The following is a 21,349-nucleotide window of genomic DNA, read 5'->3' as shown; positions in this document are numbered from 1 at the left end:
TCCGTATTCATTGTAAATATGAGACTGACTAAATAGTCTACATTTGTATAGCCGTATCTAACTTGCGAGTTAGATACAAGTGGCCTATGCCTCTCCAACAACAATACTCCCATCCCCATCTCATGTGTACACACACACACACACACACACACACACACACACACACACACACACACACACACACACACACACACACACACACACACACACACACACACACACACACACACACACACACACACACACACACACACACACACACACACACACACACACACACACACACCCTGCGCCTTCTCTTCCTGAACTTAGTACTTAACTCAGAAGGACCTAACTATACCCAAGCCATTTGTGAAAATTTGCTGGACTAATTAGTTCATTTCCAGTGAAAACCCAAATCTGTTCCATTCTGAGGTGAATGCCTGGTTCAGGTACCTTTGGCTGTCCATGAGGTGTCCTTGTCATAGCTCAACTGTTTATCAGAATGCAGCAAGAACGCCCTCAAGCCTCCATTTTATATACACTTCTTAAAATGCCAACACTGTACTTCTTTATTAACGACAGTGGTTTCAGACCCTTGCTCTTGTGAAACAGGAAGACTGCACTCACTCTAGAGTCTACTACTCACCCCTGCCCAACCCCCCCATCAAATTGTTCCAGCATGTGTTACTTTCTCCAATAACAGATGCCATAAGAGGGAACAAAACCATTTTTACTTTCTATGCTTAACATTTTATATGTTGCTTTCCAGTCTTCGCAAATGTATCAACAGCTCCTTCCACTTCGTAACTTTGCCAACCACCTTTCAGCCAAAGCTACTAAGGGAGAAGAGGTTAAGGATGGTGGAGCTGAATCCGGTTTGTGCCATTCACGTGAATGATACCATTGCTTTGCCAAACCTGCAGAGCCTCCACTTTGCTGCTGGCTTGTCACGATGAGTCACACAGCTTTACCGGCATGCTTCTTAAACCAAACCAAAGCAAAGTACAACACAGCTGGTCATTCAGTATGCAGGGCAGCAGCAGAAGAGCAAACACGTCAACAGAAAGGACAGTATGGCTGAACATATTACAAGCATAGAGGAAAAGTATGCTTAAAGGAACAGCATCCACTTTGTATTTACTACTCAGCATTACATAAGCTTAAAGTGTCACCCAACTGAATCCCAGACAGGAAGGCCACCTTGTTTTATTAATTGGGAGAAGGAAGGAAAGAGAAATAATAAATCATTCATAAGCCACAGCTCAAAATTATGTATGTCATGTTTAAAATTAAGAGGTAAACAGTATTAAACTGGGCAAAAGAAATATGGGACTTTAATATTGATCTGAGTTGTCTAATCGAACACCATTTCTATTGTTCTATCAGGCGAAAAGTTTCGTTTAAAATGACTTATAGTGTCTGGTTTTCATTTTCATATATTTCTGCACAGTCCATTCAAATAATTGTTTTCCCCATCAACAATGAGTGGGTATGACCACATTAATCATCATAAAATATGAAAGACATTCTGTGCAAACTCATAATCTAAGATTATGTTAAGAATGGATTTGGGACCTACTCACATCATGCACAGAATAATATTAAGCATAGAACATTACAGCACTGTACAGGTTCTTCAACTCATGATAACCCACTGTAAGCCCAATCTAATCATTTCCTCCTACAAAATGCTCCGATTTTCTATCATCCATGTTTCTATCTTAAATCCCTCTCTTTTACCAACCCTAGCTGGTCGTTTTACGCACCCAGCACTCCCTGTGTAAAGAACTTACCTTTGACTTTCCCCCTATACTTCCTTCCAATCACCTTAAAACTATGCCCCCTTGTACTATCCATCCCACCCTGGGAAAAAGTCTCTGGCTATCCTCTCTACTTATGCTTCTTATCACCTTGAACACCTCTATTGTCACCTTCCATTTTCCTTCGCTCCAAAGAGAAAAGCCCTAGCTTGCTCGACCTATCTTCATAGGACAATATTCCAAGTGCAGTCTAACCAGGGTTTATAGAACTGCCACATTACTTCACGATTCTTGAACTCAAATCTTCGACTAATGAAGGCCAACATACCATTCACCCTCTTCGTGACCCTATCAACTTGCATGGCAACTTCGGGGGATTTATTGACGTGAACCCTAGGACCCTCTTTTCCTTCACACTGCCAAGAATTCTACCATTTACCCTCTATTCCGCCTTCAAACTCGACCTTCCAAAATAAATAATTTCATATTTTTCTGGGTTGAACTCCATCTGCCACCTCTCAGCCCAGCTCTGCATCCTGTCAATGTCCCTTTGCAACCTACAACAACCTTCCACAGTATCCACATCTTCACAAACCTTTGCGTCATCTGCATACTTATTGAACAGCCTTAGACTTCCTCATCCAAGTCATTTATAACAATCACATAGAGCAGAGGTCCCACAAAAGATCCCTGCAGAATACTACTGGTTACTGACTTCCAAGCAGAATATACTCCATCTACTACTTCCTCTGCCTTCTACTGGGCAAGCCATTTCTGTATCTCCATAGCCAAATTTCCCTGGATCCCATGTCTCCTGACCTTCTGAAGGTCCATTCTCAAGCTCCTTCCGGCTACTTCGTAATTTTCTAGAGCTCTGTCTGATCCTTGCTTCCTAAAGTTTAAGTAGACTTCTTTCTTCCTCTTGACTAGATGTTCAACATCTTTTGTCTACCAGGGTTCCTTCACCCTACCATCATTTCCTGCCTCATTAGGCCAAACCTATCCAGAACCCCATGCAAATGCTTCCAAAATAATCTCCACGTGTAGATTTCCCTGCAGACATCCCAGTTCCTGTCTAATAACTTTATAATTCTCCCTCCTCCAATTAAATACTTTCTTATACTGACTCATCTTATCCCTCTCCAAGGCTATAGTAAAGGTCAGATAGTTGTGGTCACTATCTCTGAAATGCGCTCTCACTTAGAGATCTGACACATGACTTGTTTCATTATCTAGAACCAAATGCAATATGGCCTCTCCCCTAGTTGGCCTGTCTACATACCGTGTCAGGAATCCTCCTGGACACCCATAACAAATTCCGCCCTTTCAATCCTTTTAGACTAAGGAGGTGCCAATCAATATTAAAGAAGTTGAACTCCCCCATGACAACAACCTTGTTATTTTGGCACTTTTTGAAAATCTGCATCCCAATCTGTTCCTCAGTGTCACTCCCAATAGTGTGATTGCTCCCTTCCTGTTTCTAATATCCACCCACACTGACTCAATAGACAATCCACCCATGACATCCTCTCTTTCTGCAGTTGTGAAACTGACATTGCCAGTCCCCCAACTCTTTTACCTCTCCCCGTCCCTTTTGAAACATCTAAACCCCAGAGCATCCAGCAGCCATTCCTACCCAAGTTCCATAATGGTCACAACACCATAGGTCCATGCTCTAAGTTCATTGTCTTTGCTTCAAAAAGCTCTTGCATTAAAATAGACTCATGGACATACTTCAACCCATCCTACCGACTGCAACTTTACCCTTTAAATTGCCCAGCCGTCCTCACCAACTCCCTACTTGTTGCATCTACTTGTACACCAACTGCCTCATCCTCTGACCTACCACTCTGTTTCCTATCCCTTTGCCATACTAGTTCAAACCTTTTCTGACAGCTCAGCAAATCTGCTCACAAGGATTTGGTCCCACTCAAGTTCACGAATCAGCCCTCAAGGTGATTTATTTAAATAGCACTTCAGTAAAATGGGAAGGTAACTGAACAAGAAAAGTGACCCAAGCCATTCCTCGTGACTGACCACTAGCTGCGAACTGATGGAGCCCCCTTGAATCGCAACTGTGCCGTGACATCGGCTCTTCATGCTAGATAGCATTAAAGTTTCTGTGTCACAGCGTGGCCAGGGATCACATCAGCAAGTTATAAATGTAGAAAGGGAAGTGGAGCATGGAGGCAAATTAGACTGGAATCTCTCTGGACACGGATCTAAGACCACACCAGGCTCTGTAGCAACGTCACTTGAAGGGCCCATTGATAGTCGCTGGGAAATGCTCAGCATGAGGATGTACTCAGCTCATGGAGGGAATTTGTGTTGCTTTTTGAAGCCAGCTGGTCCCACTCACCTCCTCTGTTCCCAAACCCCTTTAAACTTTGCCTCTTCAAGACTAAAGTACTTCCCTTTCAAAAATTATATTAAATCTGCGTCCATCACCCGTTAAGTTTTATTGGAACAGAAAAATCATCTCCCACTTGACACTTATGTCTCAGTCACCTGAAGTCTATGCCCAGTGCTCCTGCCAATAGTCACTGTGTCTCACCAAAGCCCCTCATCATTTCCAGCGTCTCGTTTAACCACCACTTAATCTTCCCTGATCCAAGGAGAATAACTCTTGACTTCCCTCATCTCTCAATGACAGAGGAGGGCTGGAATGTGAGACAGGATGGGTAGGATGGAGACAGGATAAATATACATCAAGATGAATGGAGTAACTTAAAGGTATATAAACTGGAGAAATGCATTTGATTAATAGAAGCAAACCGAAGACAATAAACTGGTTGCTACTTTGTGCCTGGGATTCAGCTGGAGTCGACCCATTCTTTCCAGCCTTATTCACACACAAACACACACACGCACACGCACACTAAATGTATTTGAAAAACATTCTTTGCCACTCAAACAAAGAGGCTGCTGTGTCCTTAATAATGAATATGTATGACTGACTGCCTGGAAAGCATCCCTCCAAGATGCTAATTTTAAAGTAATGTATTATTTTTTCCCCAAAAAAAAAGATGACGAATAAAATAGCAAGAGGATTAAGCTGAATACAGGAAAATGAAGTCATGTGCATTGCCTCGGAATCCCAGTATCCATCGCATGGTTTACGGCAACAAGATGTTATACGCAAATACTAGACCAGGCCGAGAAAATGCAGTGCACATGATCTGGGAGAGAAACCAAAAAAAGCACTAGGCATAGATGACCGAAACAGGGTGAGAGCGGGAATACAGGAGGAAAAGTAATAGATTTTCTCAAAAAAAAAGCCGTTACGTCTCAGGATCTCACACCTGATATTCCTCGTTTCATCCATTTCGGTTCACCAAGCACAATGAAGAAATGTTCCTGCTTTTCGTATTCCTCATCATCATTTATTTTAACGCTTATGGTTTTCCTGTAAGGATATAAGAGAGAAAATGTACAATGGGTTGCTCGAAAACCACTGCAGTCAGACATGCGACTTACTTTTAATTGCAAACTTGCTTGCTGATTAGTGAAGGGCCTGTAGCGCAACCATAGTGATGTCACATGCCACCATTTTCTTGGCCTATTAGGAGGCTGAGTTAAGCTACATTTGGACCTTGATCCCCACCCCACCCTCCACTACCTAACAGGCAGTGGTAAAGACAGAGCTCATGTAACCTGCCAAACCCTTCAGTTCTTCTATGCTGAAGTCAATATAACACATTTTAAAAAAGATAGGGTCTTTATTTAGAATGCCTTCACTGCTGCAGTATCCTGGTGAAATTGCACTGCACTACATGTAAAACAGACAGGTTGCACCTGACATGTTAAGAATGCCGGTCACTGTGTAGTCTATAGGCAATGCAAAGATCGGCTGAAAGGACAGGATCCCAGCTCACGTGACATCCTTTCATTGTCACGTCCTTTGCTTTGAAAGCCTTATGCAGCAAGTCAAATTCTAGGCCAGGTTTAGGCAAGCTTCGGCTGGCAGACAATTGGCATTGAAATCTGACTGCTGGTCACTTGCTAGACCTCCTTGGAAACAACTGAAGACAACCAACCACTTGGTGTGCGATTGGGGCCCGATGTAGACTAGAAAAGTAAACATTTCCCTTCTCATTTTAGTGAACCAGCTTACTTACACAATTGTTCTAACCAAGTTCAAACAACTTCCATAACGAGAATTAAATTCGTATTATAAGGACTATTACTTATTGAGTTTAGCTTGCTGAACCAGTAACATAACCACCAGACAACCAAATTTGTTTGCTGCCTTTTTCCACTTTGTAAAGACCTTAATCTTCTTTCTAAAGGTGATGGATCCCAGTTTGCTAATTATTAATTTATTGGCAGATTGCACGGATTGTGAGGTAATTCGATTTTCAGAATTTGAGTTATTCATGTTAAAAGGCACCACCGTTTATATTTGTAATGACACATAAAGGGCCGTTTGCTCAATGCCAGCTCCCAGGGGAGCAATCCCATTAGTCACATTCCCCTCCTTATTTCCCAGTATACTCTTGCAATGTCTTCCTCGTACACTTGCCCATCAACTCCCCTTTCGCTCCTTTGTCTGAACCTGCACTGGTGACTAATTACACTGGCCAATTAACATGCCTGTGCATCTTTGAGGTGTGGGGGAGGAAACAGGAGCTAGAAGGAACTCACTGGTTTCTCAGAGAATTTGCAGACTCTGCGCAGATGACACCTGATGATGGAGTCAAATCCAGGTGAGGCACCGGTGGTAGAACCCTACCACAAAACATATCTTTACCCCCTCCGCTTTCCACAAGGATTTCTCCCTCTGCGATTCCCTTGTCCATTTGTCCCCCCGGCACTTGTCCCTGCCAGCGGCCTAACAGCTACGCCTGCCCCTACACCAGCTCCCTCACTACCATTCAGGGCCCAAACAGTCCTTCCAGGTGAGGTAACACTTCACCCGCGGGTCATGTATTGTGTCCGGTGCTCCTGATGCGGCCTCCCCTACATTGGTGAGACCCGTTGAAAATTGGGGGACGCTTCATCGAGCACCCCTGCACCATCCACCACAAGCGGGACTTACTGGCGGCCGAACATTTTAATTCCCATTCCCATTCCCATTCTGACACGTTGGTCCATGGCCTCCTCTTGTGCATGAACATCGATTTCTTCTTCTGGTAAACCAATTTCCACCCCCCTCCCTTCTTTTATTCCCCACTCTTGACCTTCTTCCCTGCCTATTATTTCCTCCTGGTCCCTTTCTCCTATGGTCCACTCTCTTCTCTGGTCAGATTCCTTCCTCCCCAGCCCTGTATCTTTCCCATCCACCTGGATTCACCTATCACTTTCATTTTTGCTTTGTTCCCCTCCCCCACCTTTTTATTCTGCCATCTTCCCCCTTCCTTCTTAATTCTGAAGGAGGTTCTCGGACTGAAACATCAACTCTCTATTCACGTCCACAGCTGCAGCCTGTGGACCGAGTGTGCGAGCATCCTCTCTGTGTTGCAGTGGCAATTACTGCTCCGCTTTGCCAATCAGGCAGTACTGCAACAACAGTGCTTTTGGGGTTCTGCTAAGGTGGAGAGAGGTCGGTGTGTCTCTGCTCACCCTCAGTTGCTAGAACGATATTGGGGCAAGTGCGGGGTTACTGCAGCCATCCAGAACTTACTGAGTTCCCCTGAAGAGGATCTGCTCTTCTCTCTGATGGGATTTCTGTCATCTTCTACTTACATCTCCTCCGGACAGATCAGCTATGTCTAACAAGCCCTCAGCCCCCTCTCGCAGCCAGCACCACCACCACTTGTGGCACTTAGTCTCCCACAGTCCCCACCCTGCCACTGACAATCCCTTTCTCCTCTCCACATCCCCCTCTTCCCTGTAACTTCATGCATCTGGGCAGCACGGGAGTGTCGCGGTTAGCGTAAGGCTATACAGCGCCAGGTTCAGTTCACGCTGTTGCATGTAACGGGTTTGCCCATAGGGGGTTTCCTCTGCATGCTCCAGTTTCCTCCCACACACAGGGGTTAGTAGGTTAATTGATCACTTCGTTGTAACTGGGCAGTGTGGGCTCGTTGGGCCGGAAAGGCCTGTTACTACACCGTCTCTCACTACAAATAAATATTAGTAAAAATATTTGACTTCAATTTTTTTTTCCTGTTCCGATACAAGATTAAAGATCTAAGAAGTTAACTCTGTTCCTTGCTCCACTGAACCTGCATAATCAGCTGAGTAATTACAGCTCTCTCGGCTTTCATTTCACACTTCCTCAATGGCCCTACCTTTTAACTATTCCTCTCTCTGTTGTTTAATCAGCACTTTAAAATCACACAGAATTTGGAATATTTTAACACTTTAAGTTTGATGTTTTTGATTCATCATTCAAGTTTAAAATCATATTTATCTTTTATTATTTGGTTTGACTCAATTCTTTTCAGATGCCTCTGAATGGCACAGTGATTTTTTTTAAACACTATTAAAAGTTGCTCACATCGTTTTACAATAGTCAGAAGGAGGTGGGACTTGGCAGGATGTAGAAGTTTTCCAGAGGGTTTAGGGCATGGAATTTTTTCATGGAGTCACCAGAGGGTGCGCAGCCTTCCGGAATTTATTGATGGATTCTGACATACTTCCAGTCTAAGGAGATCATCTACACTGGAGCCAGGTAATTTGTTCCTGTGGCAGAAAACAGGTGCTGATTCCGAGCAAGAGGGTGATGCCTGCAAGGACTGACTCAATACATTTGAAACAAAATTCTTCGTCAGTATACTCCTTTTGAATTTACTATGTGCATTTGTTGCTTGATATTGCATAGTTGAGAGAATTCTGTTTTTATTGAATATGGCGGGGGGGGGGGACCAGAGCTTTTGTTTCTTGCCATATTTTCTCCTCCAAGGCCATCGTGCCCCCTATGAAATACAGTGCAACCTATGTAAGGCAGGCTTAGCATAAGAAATGTGGCTCACCTACATTCATACATCACCTCTCCCAGAGCCGGAAGTCACAATTCACAACATATAATGTACATTCTGCACAAGCAATTGATAGCTCTTCCTCACTAGCTTCTCTGTAGAATTCATTTTGGAAAACTCATGGAATGGACTCCCCACACCAGTCAAAGCAGTTCAGGTATAACAAAAGAGCATGTTACTTAGCACACAACCAGACCTGTCCTCATGTGTTCCACAGGCTACTGGGATACTAGCTGTTAACAGCAGGAAAGGGCAGGGTATCAAGAACAGGGGCTTGGGGTGGCAGGTTACTGCAGCCATGAAGATGGGCCTGATTAGCGACTCACTAACAAGCCAAGACTGAAATGGGTGGCACATCACCAATCTGACTGCGGGGGGGCCCCAGTGTTAAGTATCTCTTGGGAATCAAGCATTCAAACAAGACAAAAGAGAAGAGGAGGGATGAAATAAGACAAAGGGGAAAGAAAGGAGAGAGGGCGGCCTTCAGCAGCGGCTCATTCTGGTGAGTACTCCACCTTTCTGTGAACTCATATCCACCATGCGTGGCTCCTTCAGCTCAATGAAGAAATTCTTGTTTTTCTCATACTCCTCATCATCAATTATTTTGATCTGAGCTCTTTTGCTGCAAATTAAAAACAATAATGTCACAAGGGAAGGGAAAGGAAGCAGGGGATGGAAGGCAAAGGGTGGGCAGGGAGAGGGTGGGACTGCGGGTGCAGTGATGGATGAGCACTGCCCAACAGGGGCAGTTTGTTAATACTGCAGAGCAGAGATTGCATTGCTGGTGAGGAAATGCACTACACCTGTGGATAATAAATAACATACAAAGCTTGGAAAGCTTCACCCTGGTAACTGGATGCATTTTGCGTATTAGTAACCATCGCAGTAAAGTGGCTGTATGAAATTGCCTGGCTGTTTTAAATGTCAAAAAATAGGTAAGCTCAGATCCGTGTTAAGATGTCAAAGAAGTTTCACACTAACACTTTTATTACAATGACACGAAGCCTCTTCAGGGTAATAATGGTAAAGGTGCCAGTGATTCAGAACACACACAACTCAACACAGTGATCACTAGAAAGGCTCTCAGAGGCTGTGGCTGGCACAAGAGAAAACCTGACATATTTATTCATTCTGAGATATGTTAAACTTCACATCAGTAAAAAAAGTAAAAATAAAATTTGAAATAAAATAAAAATATGATATCCCAATGTTTTCATGCATTTTATTACTTGAAATAATAAGGTAATTTCGTTTTGCAAATGTTAACTTCTGCCGTAGCTTCCCTTTATTTGATTAAAATATCCACAGAGATGTTAATAACCAGACTGGAGTTTGATCAGGTTTTGATGAAATCAGAAATCACCAAAATCTCACTGAATTTGCAGCATATATTTATATCAGTTCAAGGCCTCAGTCCCTTTTTCCCTACATCTAGTTGTTATGTTGGACCAAAATCATAAAATAAAACTGCTCTATGTCGGCACGGAGATTTAATCACAATCAGATTTGTGGCTTTTAATCAGTCTCCAACGTTATTCACAATTTGCATGAAGGGGTTACATCATTGTAAAGCAGGGCTCCTTCTGAATAACAAGGCGATACTGGCAGGAAGTTTACATCATTTATAAAGGGAACAAGACTGAATAACTGCAAGGTTCCTTACTTCCACATCTACCATGGCCCTAATTCTGACTGTAAATTAGTGCCCTTGATGGGAAGCGAAAGCGTGGATGTACCAATTTGGCAATATAATGGCCATCCAAAGTGTGGTGTCAGGAAACAGTCATTGCCAGCCCCTTTGTTTTCTCCGGAACTCTTTCATTCGCAATGCCACCGTGTGTAAAGATCAGCATTTGGAATGAAAGAATTCCAGGGAAAACAAAGAGGCCAGAAATTATAGCTCCCTGCATTACAGCGAAGTAGTACAGCATGCCAGTACTTTTGCATTAAAAATAAAAATGAAATTTTTGTATACAAAATAAAAGACTTAACTTGATTAATGATTTCTAATTAACATTAAAAAAATAACAGAAAATTAACCAATCTATTCTTTGGTCAAAGCTGGATTTCAACACAGATACTCCTGGAAAAAAAGAGGCATATCTATGTGGGCTGTTTAGCATTTGTAGAGACTAATCTTGTTCTTAACTGTTCTAGCAAAGTGAGACTAGATTATGTTTAAGTGTTCCTTGTTGCTATAAATGTATGCAATAAGCTAATTTAACAGCTGGGGGTGGCTGTTCTCCCTTTTCAGCAGCGAGCTGCCATGTCACTTACAGGAGGATTCCTTCACCAGTAACTCCTGAGATATTCGGACTGAGCTGGCAGGAACTGACAGCGTGAAATTACAGTGTTGTGTTGTTGCAACTCAAGGCAGGTGGAGAAGGGCTGGGGAAGGTGCCCCCTATCTATACAACACTATCCAAGAAGCAACCTGACATCAACAAATTTTATAGACACCGTACAGCCAATGGGTCTATTTCTCCCATACGAAGGATTTACAATGCTCTTGTTGTCCACTCACTGCTCCCAGCAGTTCCCAGCCTTGCTTTGTGGCCAGGACTGGATGCATAATACTCTCCACTGTGACTTAAGAAACTTACTTTTTAGCAAGAACTTCATGTCACACTCCTACTAAACTGTTCTGACCTTTTTTTTTCACATTGCACACCAATCTTCCTTCTTAAATTGCCAGTCTCTGGGCAGTTTGTACAGCCTCCAGATATCAGGAGATAGGAATCAAAATTTCTTTGACAAAGCACGCTTACATCTAAGATCACATGCGAGCCTGTTTACTAGCAGGATCCCAACAGACAAACATACTGCTGTTTTAACCTATTCTTCCACCTATTTTATAGGGGATACTGCTGCTTTCAAGTTCAAGTTTAATTGTCATGCAACCATACATGAATACAGCCAAGCGAAACGGTGCTAACCTGGGGCCAATGTGCAAAACACAGAACTAACAGTCATTTGCAGCACCAGGCACAAATAGCACATAAAAGGCAGCAGTAAAATACTGTCACACAAAAAATATATAGTCCAAGTCCTCGAGTCCATGAACGTTGTGGCAAATCTACAGTCGAACACAATACTCCTTGTCTTCTGCCGAGTGAACACTATAGGGCAGCACCGGTACTCCAGCCTGTAGGCCACGCCACACCACTTTTGTCACCCCAGGGAGGGCACCTCTCTTCTGGGCAACAGCAAACAGGCGATACCGTGGCTTGAGGCCTAGACCTCACTATGACTGAGCCCATGCAAAGCCTTGCCGTTGTCTGCCCCCCCCCCCCTCTCCCCTGCTGTTCACCAGTAAACCAGTGAATCAGACTTGCAGCATTCCACACCCACCAACATTCAACAGGGTCACAAGGAAAGCGACCAAGATGATCACTCGCTGTTAAGGACTGCACACATCCTTCGTGCCCCACTCTGATGCCGGCCGGCAGCAGTACAATCTGCACCATCCAGTTCCTCCAGCTTCTCCGCCAATGAACTGATGGGGCACACCCATGGTGCTTTAAGTTCTTAATGTCCAGCAGGTTTTTGCAATCATAAAAAATATATTTTAGAAAGACAATACTACCTTTGCTTGGCCCTGTAGAAGCCACTGTGCCTGAGCATGCCTCCATCTTACCAGAAGATGTTATGTTTTTCTTATCTTTTTGTAAAAGATATCAGCAGCCAGCATGAAATAATGGTGAAAGGTCTAATGTTTGTTGAATATTGCCGAATCTCATCCAGTCATGTTGCCAGTGCAGCTAAAGACATGATTATCAGGTCAAAGAGTATAGAAATAGGCCTTCTGGCCCACTATGTACATGCTGATCATCAAGTACTCTCCATTCTAATGTAATTTTCTAACAGTGTCCCGAGGCCACCTGTCTAGGTGATTAAAGTGGTAGTCCAGCTACTTCTTACATGTAGTGAGAGACCCTGCCTCCATCACCCCTTCACGCAGTGTGCTGCAGATTCATAACTACCCTATGAATGAAAAAAGGCCTCCTGAGATGCCATCCAAGCCAAGTACCCCTTCCCTGTCTGGTTTTAGACATCTCCGCTAAACCGAAAGTTTCTTACCATCAGCACTATCACTGCACCTTATCATTTTGTAATCCTCAATTAAGTCTCCCATCAGCCTAATCTGCCTCAAGAAAAACAAGCTTAATCTTTCCTCATAACTGGAACACCCCGTTCCAGGTAACGTCCAGGCGAATCTCCGAGGTACTCCGAGCAGCGGAGTAAGCTAAGACGCCATTCCTTTCTGATCTGGGGTTGAGGAGGAACAACATCAATATCCAGAGAAGAGTGGGACTTGGCACTTGGGAAGGTCAACGTGACAGCATCGACGAGGTGACTGCATTTTCTTACGGTGCAACAGAATTTTCCAGTGGCCGCTCTGCAAATGGTGTTTGACAAGACAAAAGTTCCTTGAACATTCTTGGATGGTGATATTGCTGAGTGTCGTCTGCTATTCATAGAGATTGGCTTACTAGAGGACCTGGATGGGGATGTTTGTAAAATCAGCTTGGACGAGTCTACTCAGCCAGTTCCATGATGGCACGCCAAATGAAGATAATGGAGAAATCCAATCCAATACTGATCCCGCAGTTTAGATACTAAAGCTATACATTAATTTCCATCGGATGATGCATACGTGGTGATTCACAGGAATGATTCTATTTGCCGAAAGCTGAAATCTGGAGATCAACATATTTCATATTGTATTAAACTGAAGTCATTGACCTTACAGCAGGGATTTATTTTACTACAAAAAGGGCAGAGCTCAGAAATCATATAAAGGAGGCAGAAAGATAAATTCACAGAGGGATTGGGAATAATGAAGGAATAAATAAAAGCTAATGTAGAGCAAACACCATAAATAAGAGTGTTCTCTGTGCACCATATCCACTCTTTACTGCAGCGCCACGGCACCTCATAAGTGAGTTGTCTGTGTTGCTACACAAAACCGGAAGACTTACTGTCCCATTGTAAGCTGCTATTGATCTATTCATTACTCTCCACCATCTGGTGAATTTATCTGTTTAACCTCCTTCTGAGTCACAGCACGTTACTGCCTCTGCAGTAGAATAAGCCTGAGATCGGATTCCAGATTGTACCCCAGAACAGATATCCACCCAATACTTCCTTATTCCTCAACGTTTTCAGCTGCCTTCTAAACTGCAGTCAATTGGAAGTCAGAAACTTGCACGAAATGAATCTGGTCAGAGAGATGTGTTCCGTTTGTCTCTAAAATACATGTTGTGGACTGAATGCTACCTATCACAGTGATGTCACCTCGTGCACATGCCAGCTGGGTGCCGGATTTCACTTTCGGAGCAGATCGCATTTGTCTGTTCCTTTATTCCTGAGGCCGTATTTAGTTTTTGTGCTGAAATGGGCCCAAAATGTCCTCCAAGTCTTGTTTCCATGGATTGGAACAGTCTGCCATTAACAGCCGGGTCTATGGTAGTGGATCCTGAGGCTCTGTCACAAACTGCCCTGATGCCCTCTCGACCGCCACTAACCAGCACTTTGCCCAACCGTCAGGGCTGCCAGACCAAATCCAGCCACGACTGGCGTAAAGATGAGGAGCTAAGTATCAAATGCGTCCATCCACTGAGCCCAGGATGTCACACGTGCCTGAGTATTCTGGATTCCTGCAGCAGAATTGGAGATCAAGCTCACTGACTCTGCTCGGTTCCAACGTCAGGTGGTGAAGTGCTGATGCTGATGCTAGGGATCCACTGGCTGACACACTGTGACTAGGATACAGTTCTCTACGAAGCTGCCTGCACGGAAGCCGTTACCTGAAACGTACCAAGCTTCAGTGAACTCTGAAAAGCTACTCATGTAACTACAGATTTGCAACCTATTCCTTTAAGCACACTTAGGTGAAAGCCATTAGATCCTGAAAATTTATCTGCCTTAAGTCCCATTACTTGTTCCAATATAAAGTATTAAATACAGTCAAATCCTTCCCTTGAGTTTTGGTTGAAATACCACAGTGCCAGGTACTAAAGCTGACGTGCCAGCTCTGATGAAGAACACAGAAGCTCACCAAAGCAAGGTAGGAAACAGGTGGCAGGACAAACTATACCTTTCTATTTACTATTAGTTTCCTATGTTGTCAAAACTTATTTCTCCCATAATTTCCCTCTTACGAATGTAGAATGTATTTTCCCCAAGGCAGGTTTGTAATTGTGCTGTACGATAGTACCCTACCTCAAAATCATCGTTTGCACATTGAAATTGGTCATTGCAAATTATATTTGGACACATGCTTGCTCTGTAAGAGGTGAGCATTGTACTACCTAATCATATTTACACACACACATGCTGGTGTGTAAGAGGTGGGGATTGTATTACCTAATCATATTTGCACACACACGAGCTGGTGTGTAAGAGGTGGGCATTGTACTACCTAATTAATCTGGTGGCAAATGCACACAGATACAATAATGACAAAATCTTTCCGCAGTGGTCATTATAAACATGTAAATAATTGCCTGTTATCATTACATGGGCAGTTTTTCACCAGATTCATCTGGGGTTCTGATCCATTTTACGGATGTGTACTTAGCCCACTGCTCTACTTGTTTTACATCAATGACTCTGTGGCTAAGTACAGCTCCAACACCATATACAAGTTCGCTGATGACTCCACTGTTGTGGGTTGTATCAAAGGTACTGATGAATCAGCATAGCGGAGAGAGAATGAAAATTTGGCTGAGTGGTGTAATAACAACAACCTCTCACTCAATGTCAATAAGAACAAGGAATTGATAGCAGACTTCAGGAGAGGGAAACCTGAGGTCCATGAGCCAGTAATCATTGGAGGATCAGAGGTGGAGAGAATCTGTAACTTTAAATTCCTGGGTGTCACTTCCTAAGAGGACCTGTCCTGGACCCATCATATAAATACAGTTGCAAAGAAAGCACGAGAGTGCCTCTACTTCCTCAGGAGTCTGTGGAGATTCAGCATGTGATCAAAAACTTCGGCAAACTCCTACAGCTATGTGGTGGAAAGTGTGCTGACTGGTTGCATTACGGCCTGGTATGGGAACACCAATGCCTTTGAGCAGAAAAGTAGTGAATTTGGTCCAGTATATCACGGGTAAAACCCTCCCAACTATTGAGTGCATCTACATGAAACGTTGCTGAAGAAAAATAGCATTCTTCATCCACCCAGGCCATGCTCAGGCTAACTGCTGCCGTCAGATAGGAGATACAGGAGCCTCAAGACTCACACCAGCAGGTTCAAAAACAGTTTCTATCCTCAACCATCAGGCTCTTGAACCAAAGGGGATAACTACACTCATTTAAGGACTCTTTTATCATGCTATTTCATGCCTTTTATTTATTGCTATTTATTTATTAACTACATTTGCACAGTTTGTTTACAGTTCCTAATGTTTACAGTTTACAGATTCTGTTTACAGTTACTGTTCTATAGATTTGTTAAGTATGCCCACAGAAAAAGAACCTCAGGGTTGTCTGTGGTGACATGTATGTACTCCGATAATAAATTTTACTTTGAACTTTGGCGCTATTCCCTCAACATTTATACAATGTATTGGCCTGGTCTTGCTACTAAACTGAATGACAGGCATTGTGCAGCGAGTACCATTTTTATACCAAATAAATGTTGCTCTCAGAGTGAAATTCAACAACTCAGAAGAGCCTTGTGTATCTGAATCAGGCTCTCACTTTCCTTCTTAGAGGCCTAAATGGCTGCCTGCTCCTCCTCCTCCCAGCTGAGACTCAGCCTGGGCTTCCTTGGTGCCTCTCTGACGCCATTTGGAGTCACATCAGCTCCCAGCTGCAAGAACTACAGTGGATTAGTCACAGCAATTATGACTCAATGTAGTCTTGTGACAGCAAGACGTTACCACCAGAGCCCTGACTTACTGTATGTATAATGCTCATAATATTTGCACTTCTCAAGCTGGAAGTCGTGTGTTTGAAAAATGTAATAGATTTATTAAACGCTTACTTTCATCTGCCTCGTGCATGTTGTAGACACACACAAATTGGCACATCCATTATCCGCTGAGAATTATTTCCATTCTAATGCTACCTCATCATTGTTGGTGAAAACAAGCAAATGTGGAAATGAGAGCTGGCACACTGGTTTACCAAAGGACCCACCACTCAGTGATGGTGCGGTGCACTGACCATCATATTGGTGGCCGATCTGCTGCCACAAGCTTCCGTGAAGCCTGAGGCACAAGCTGCTGATCTTCGCACACCATGGCGTATGTGAAGGAACGTGTCAAGTCTGTGAGGTGGTGCGGAGATTGTGGGACTGTGGGGAAGACCACGGGGCGGATTAGCGTCTGGAATTGGTGGGATGGCTAGCCGGCCAAGCCTGAACCTTTTGTTTGTAGGAAGGAGAACTCATTTAGGGAGCAGGGATAGACCTGGAGTGATGGCGAGTTGCAATTCGTTATTATTGCAGAGAAACAACACAGCACTGCGGATATTATCAATGGGTTATTAGGGCGCCTAAGGCATTGGCAACGGATTTTGCCTTAACTGGATCCCAGCTGGATCAGAAAACATTGCTACCCCAGGAATGACACAACCACAGGCAAGTCTTGGAAAATCTCAGATAATCTGCTCCTCGGACGCAGCCTGGGATTTCAATGATCATGTGCACAACTTCACAACTGCATAGAGAATTTTGCATTGCTGACTCGGAAATCCTGCGACATGCAAACTGCAGAAAGGTGCAGACTGTGCCAGCTCCATCACGGGCACCAGCTTCCCCGGCATCGAGGACACCTTCCAGAGGCGATGCCACAAAAAAGGCAGCATCCATTGTTATGTGCGATGAGAAAACCAGATGGAGATGGGGTCCAGAGTTGACCCCCCCCCCCCCGCAAACTATGCTGCTAACGAGAGAGAGAGATAAAGATGGGGAGAGGTGCCAAGCTACACATGCTGATAATGAGAGAGACACAAGGATTTAAAATTATGGCTTCTTCGCTGATTGTTGACTTTACTCCCAATGACTTTGCCTGCTTGTGTGAATCTTTGCTGACACAGCAGAGTGATGCCAGGTGCCTGCTGAGACAGGAGGGAGTGGCTAGTTTGATGGACATGGTCAGTTGATGGATGGCTGATACCCCGTCAGGGGAGATAAAAGACAAGTCTGCTGAGACACAGGCAGACACGCCACTGGACACTGAAAGAGTGTTGTGCACCCACAGGAAGGTGGGGGCTTGGAGGATCGATTCGGGGGACTCAGTCAGTAGGTCACAGTGTGTGTGAAGGCAGGCTGGTGGGGGTTTATGTGTGTGTGTCCATCCTCGCCTGGGTGACGAGTCCACACTGAAGAACGGTGTAGCCGGGAACGGAAGGGTCATAATCGATGACCACAATGGTACAATGGAACAAGAAGACGACGGAAGGTTTGCCTGCTGCAGCTGCTCATCTCTCTCTCTCTCTCTCTCTATCTCTCTCCAACGTCACAACAGCAACTACCTTGACCTAAACTGAACTGAACTGAACTCTGCATTATCTTAAGACTATTCATTTACCCCTACACTACGATATAGCTTGGTTTTGATTCTTATTCCTACACTTCTGTATTTATCATTGCTAACCTGTTTTATATGTATATTTGCATTTTTTGATACTGTATTACTTAGTTTACTAATAAACACCTTTAGTTACAGTACCACCAGACTCCAACATATCATTCCATTTCTGCTGGTTTAGTAACCCAGTCATGGGGTACGTGACACCATCATTAAGGACCTCTATCGCCCAGCACATGTCCTCTTCTCATTGCTTCCATCAAGGAGAAGGTACAGCAGCTTGAGGACACACACTGAATGCTTTAGGAACACCTTCTACACCACCCCCCCCCGCCCACCATCAGATTTCTGAAGGGATAATGAATCCATGCATACCATCTCACTAATTTTCCTTCTTTTTTTGCTCTCTGTTTAATTTATTTTTTATATATATTTCTATGGTATAGTTTTTTATTACGCATTGCAAAGTACTGCTGCCACAAAATAACATATTTCACAACATGTGCCAGTGATATTAAACCTGATTCTGAGCTGAAATCACAGTCAGAATTCACTGGAATCCAGGTACATTTCTGGAGTCATTCCGCCCAGAAATGGGTGTCACCTCACTTCACTTTCGGAAAAGTCCACTTTCCCTTGCTGAAATAAATAGGCGCCGACTGGTTTTCAACAAGATGTCCAGCTCATGCATCATTTATAGGAGAGGTCAGGCCAGCTGCAATGCTGGGAAAGGCATCGAGAGCGTGGCAGTAACAGCTGACAACATGTGGAATAGAGACACTGGTGACAATCAGTACGTAACATGAATGTTATGTCAACACTACGTCAAAGACATCGCCTGCGCTGTGTGCAAATCATGAAGAGCTAAGCAGGCGTTCAGCAGCTGGATGTTCCTCCTTAAAGCAATTTTCCATTATCACCCGGCTCATTAATAACTCACTAGTGGGGTGTGTTGCTTCATGTTCAATGCATGGTTGACGGTTCTAAACATCCATCAAGCTGTTAAAGGCTACGTACAGAGCACGGTGTGCCAGGGATTAGAAGATTTTGTTGACATCAAAGCTTCTGCAATCACAAGGTGTTCTCGGAGGCTCAAGTCACCAATCACAAGACCAAACCACTACTGAGGTGCTTGGACTCGAGGTGCTGAAGCATTTTTGAGGGCTTCATTGCCTCATTAGACAGCTTGTCTCCACATATCACACACAGGGGGCTTGGAGCGTGCGAGTCACCAGTCGCATTAAAGCCGTATTTTATGTACAACTCGTTGTATCTTCTGTTGAAGGAAGCTTTTTTTTTGCAGTCTCGGCCTCAGCTGTCTCTGTGTTATCGTCATCGTTAGGCCTTTTATGTCCCCTACCACCTCTTCCGAAGAAACTCTCAAGCGACGTTTGTTTTTTACTCACAGAGTAGTTGTGGGTTAATAACCGGCTGATGACCTTGCGTGCGTTCAAGTTCAACAGTGGGTGTGACAGGGAATGAGAAAAGGTTCAACAGATATCGTTTCATATCACCAAATCATATCGTTTCCTCGTGGCCCGGTAGCACGTGCTTTGCGGCCCGGTGGTTGGGGCCACTACTCCAGCTGGTGTAATTACACTGCACTGCTGCAGCTACTGACCATCGCCACACTACACTGTGAATCCATCTAGAGCACTACCCCATGCAATTATGCCTGTTAGCTTCACAACACCAGAACATTACTCCTAGTAACTTGAGGCTGCATCATTAGTCTCTCCAGAATCGCCAAAACCCGCCATAACTCCTGCTACTGTCCATAGGTGGGTGACTCACGAAGACACCACATCCCACCCCCGCTAGGATCATTATTAACTCTGCCACCATCACTGAAATACACCATTGCTCTTGTTGGCATCATTATACTGAACTGTCGTGCTTGCTAGAAGTGCTCTACTGCTCTCTTACTGCTGTAAATATTATTCTTCTCTTCTTAGGAAGCCTGGGGGTTAAAGGCTGATTTACTGCCACTCCTGCTGATTTCATCACAACATTACTTCTGCTTGTAGAGTATGACTGAACTGCAGCCCCGTCCTTACTTGTGTCACTGCCTCCCTACCACCCCAGCTGGTACCTCCACACAGCAACAACACTGCTGTAAATTCATTCTTCTCAGGCAGACTCTCGGGATGAAGAATGTCTTGCTTTCACTCCAATTCTGTGAGCTCTGACGTTGCTGATGAGGCGACTGCAGACTCTTCAACAGATGGGGCTGAAGATGACTGAAGGGGTTTGTCTGTGCGGCACTGTGAACCTTCTGCTATACAGCTGGTCCACCATGGGCTGCACAGCAGAAAAATCATGAGGCATTTACCAAGACTCTGGGCAGTGTTGCTAAGACACCAGACCAGCTAATTCTTGATGGCTTCATGAAGATGACAGTCCTCCACTAGAGTGTCCTCCAGAAGGTTTAGCCTCTGCTCTGCTTGAAAATTGGCCAGCTCCTGGCTGAATTGTATCACTCAGTACAGTATCATTGGTAAAAAAGTGATCAAGCTCTTGAGAACAACTCTGCCATTGTTGTGATGGTCCTGACACTCCGGGTCCAAAACCATATTGAAGAGTGCAATGATCTTTTGCCTGTGCATTGCTTCTTTTCACAGGCTTCTGTACACCAGAGCTTTACAGAGATCTAGTCTGATCCAGTGGCAAGGTGGTCTAAGATCTCTAGATGCTAGGGTTTGATGCAGGGGAATTAATACTCACACATTAATGGGCACACGTGTAGGTGCTGCCTGGCATGCAAGTGTCGTTGGTAGCATCAATACGCTGTGCTGATAATACCCCACAGCATCATCTGTGGCATTTGTTGCCACGAGCGGCGGGGGAGGCCAAGCCATTGGGTGTATTTAAGGCAGAGATAGGTAGGTTCTTGATTAGCCAGGGCATCAAAGGGTATGGGGTGAAAGCAGGGGAGTGGGGATGACTGGTTGAAGTGGATCAGCCCATGATTGAATGGCAGAGCAGACTCGATGGGCCGAATGGCCTACTTCTACTCCTATATCTTATGGTCTTATGGTCTTATTCCAGCTAATGTCACCACTCTGCACCTTCTTTCTTACTGGTAGCATTATCTGGTAACATTACTCTTCTAGTAACATTGCACCACACCATATCTCCT

The 21,349-nt window shown here is 44.2% G+C and overlaps 1 protein-coding gene across 6 annotated transcripts in view; it reads right to left on the bottom strand.

Annotated features, from left to right (window-relative positions):
• The window catches only part of slc8a3 (solute carrier family 8 member 3), a 482,997-nt gene that overhangs the window by 136,936 nt on the left and 324,712 nt on the right, over positions 1–21,349 (bottom strand). For 4 of the 6 annotated variants that reach the window (XM_073040235.1, XM_073040234.1, XM_073040237.1 and 1 more), the window contains exon 3: positions 9,181–9,287. In XM_073040235.1, the coding sequence (XP_072896336.1) occupies positions 9,181–9,287 (107 nt within the window). Of the gene's footprint in view, positions 1–5,044; positions 5,149–9,180; positions 9,288–21,349 lie in introns of those variants that run through there. The other 2 variants (XM_073040239.1, XM_073040238.1) reach the window with 2 other exon arrangements.

This window comes from Hemitrygon akajei, chromosome 3 (assembly GCF_048418815.1).
Source record: "Hemitrygon akajei chromosome 3, sHemAka1.3, whole genome shotgun sequence".
Taxonomy (NCBI): Eukaryota; Metazoa; Chordata; class Chondrichthyes; order Myliobatiformes; family Dasyatidae; genus Hemitrygon; species Hemitrygon akajei.
Note: the sequence above shows the minus strand (reverse complement) of the source record. Positions and strands in the feature narration are given on the sequence as shown.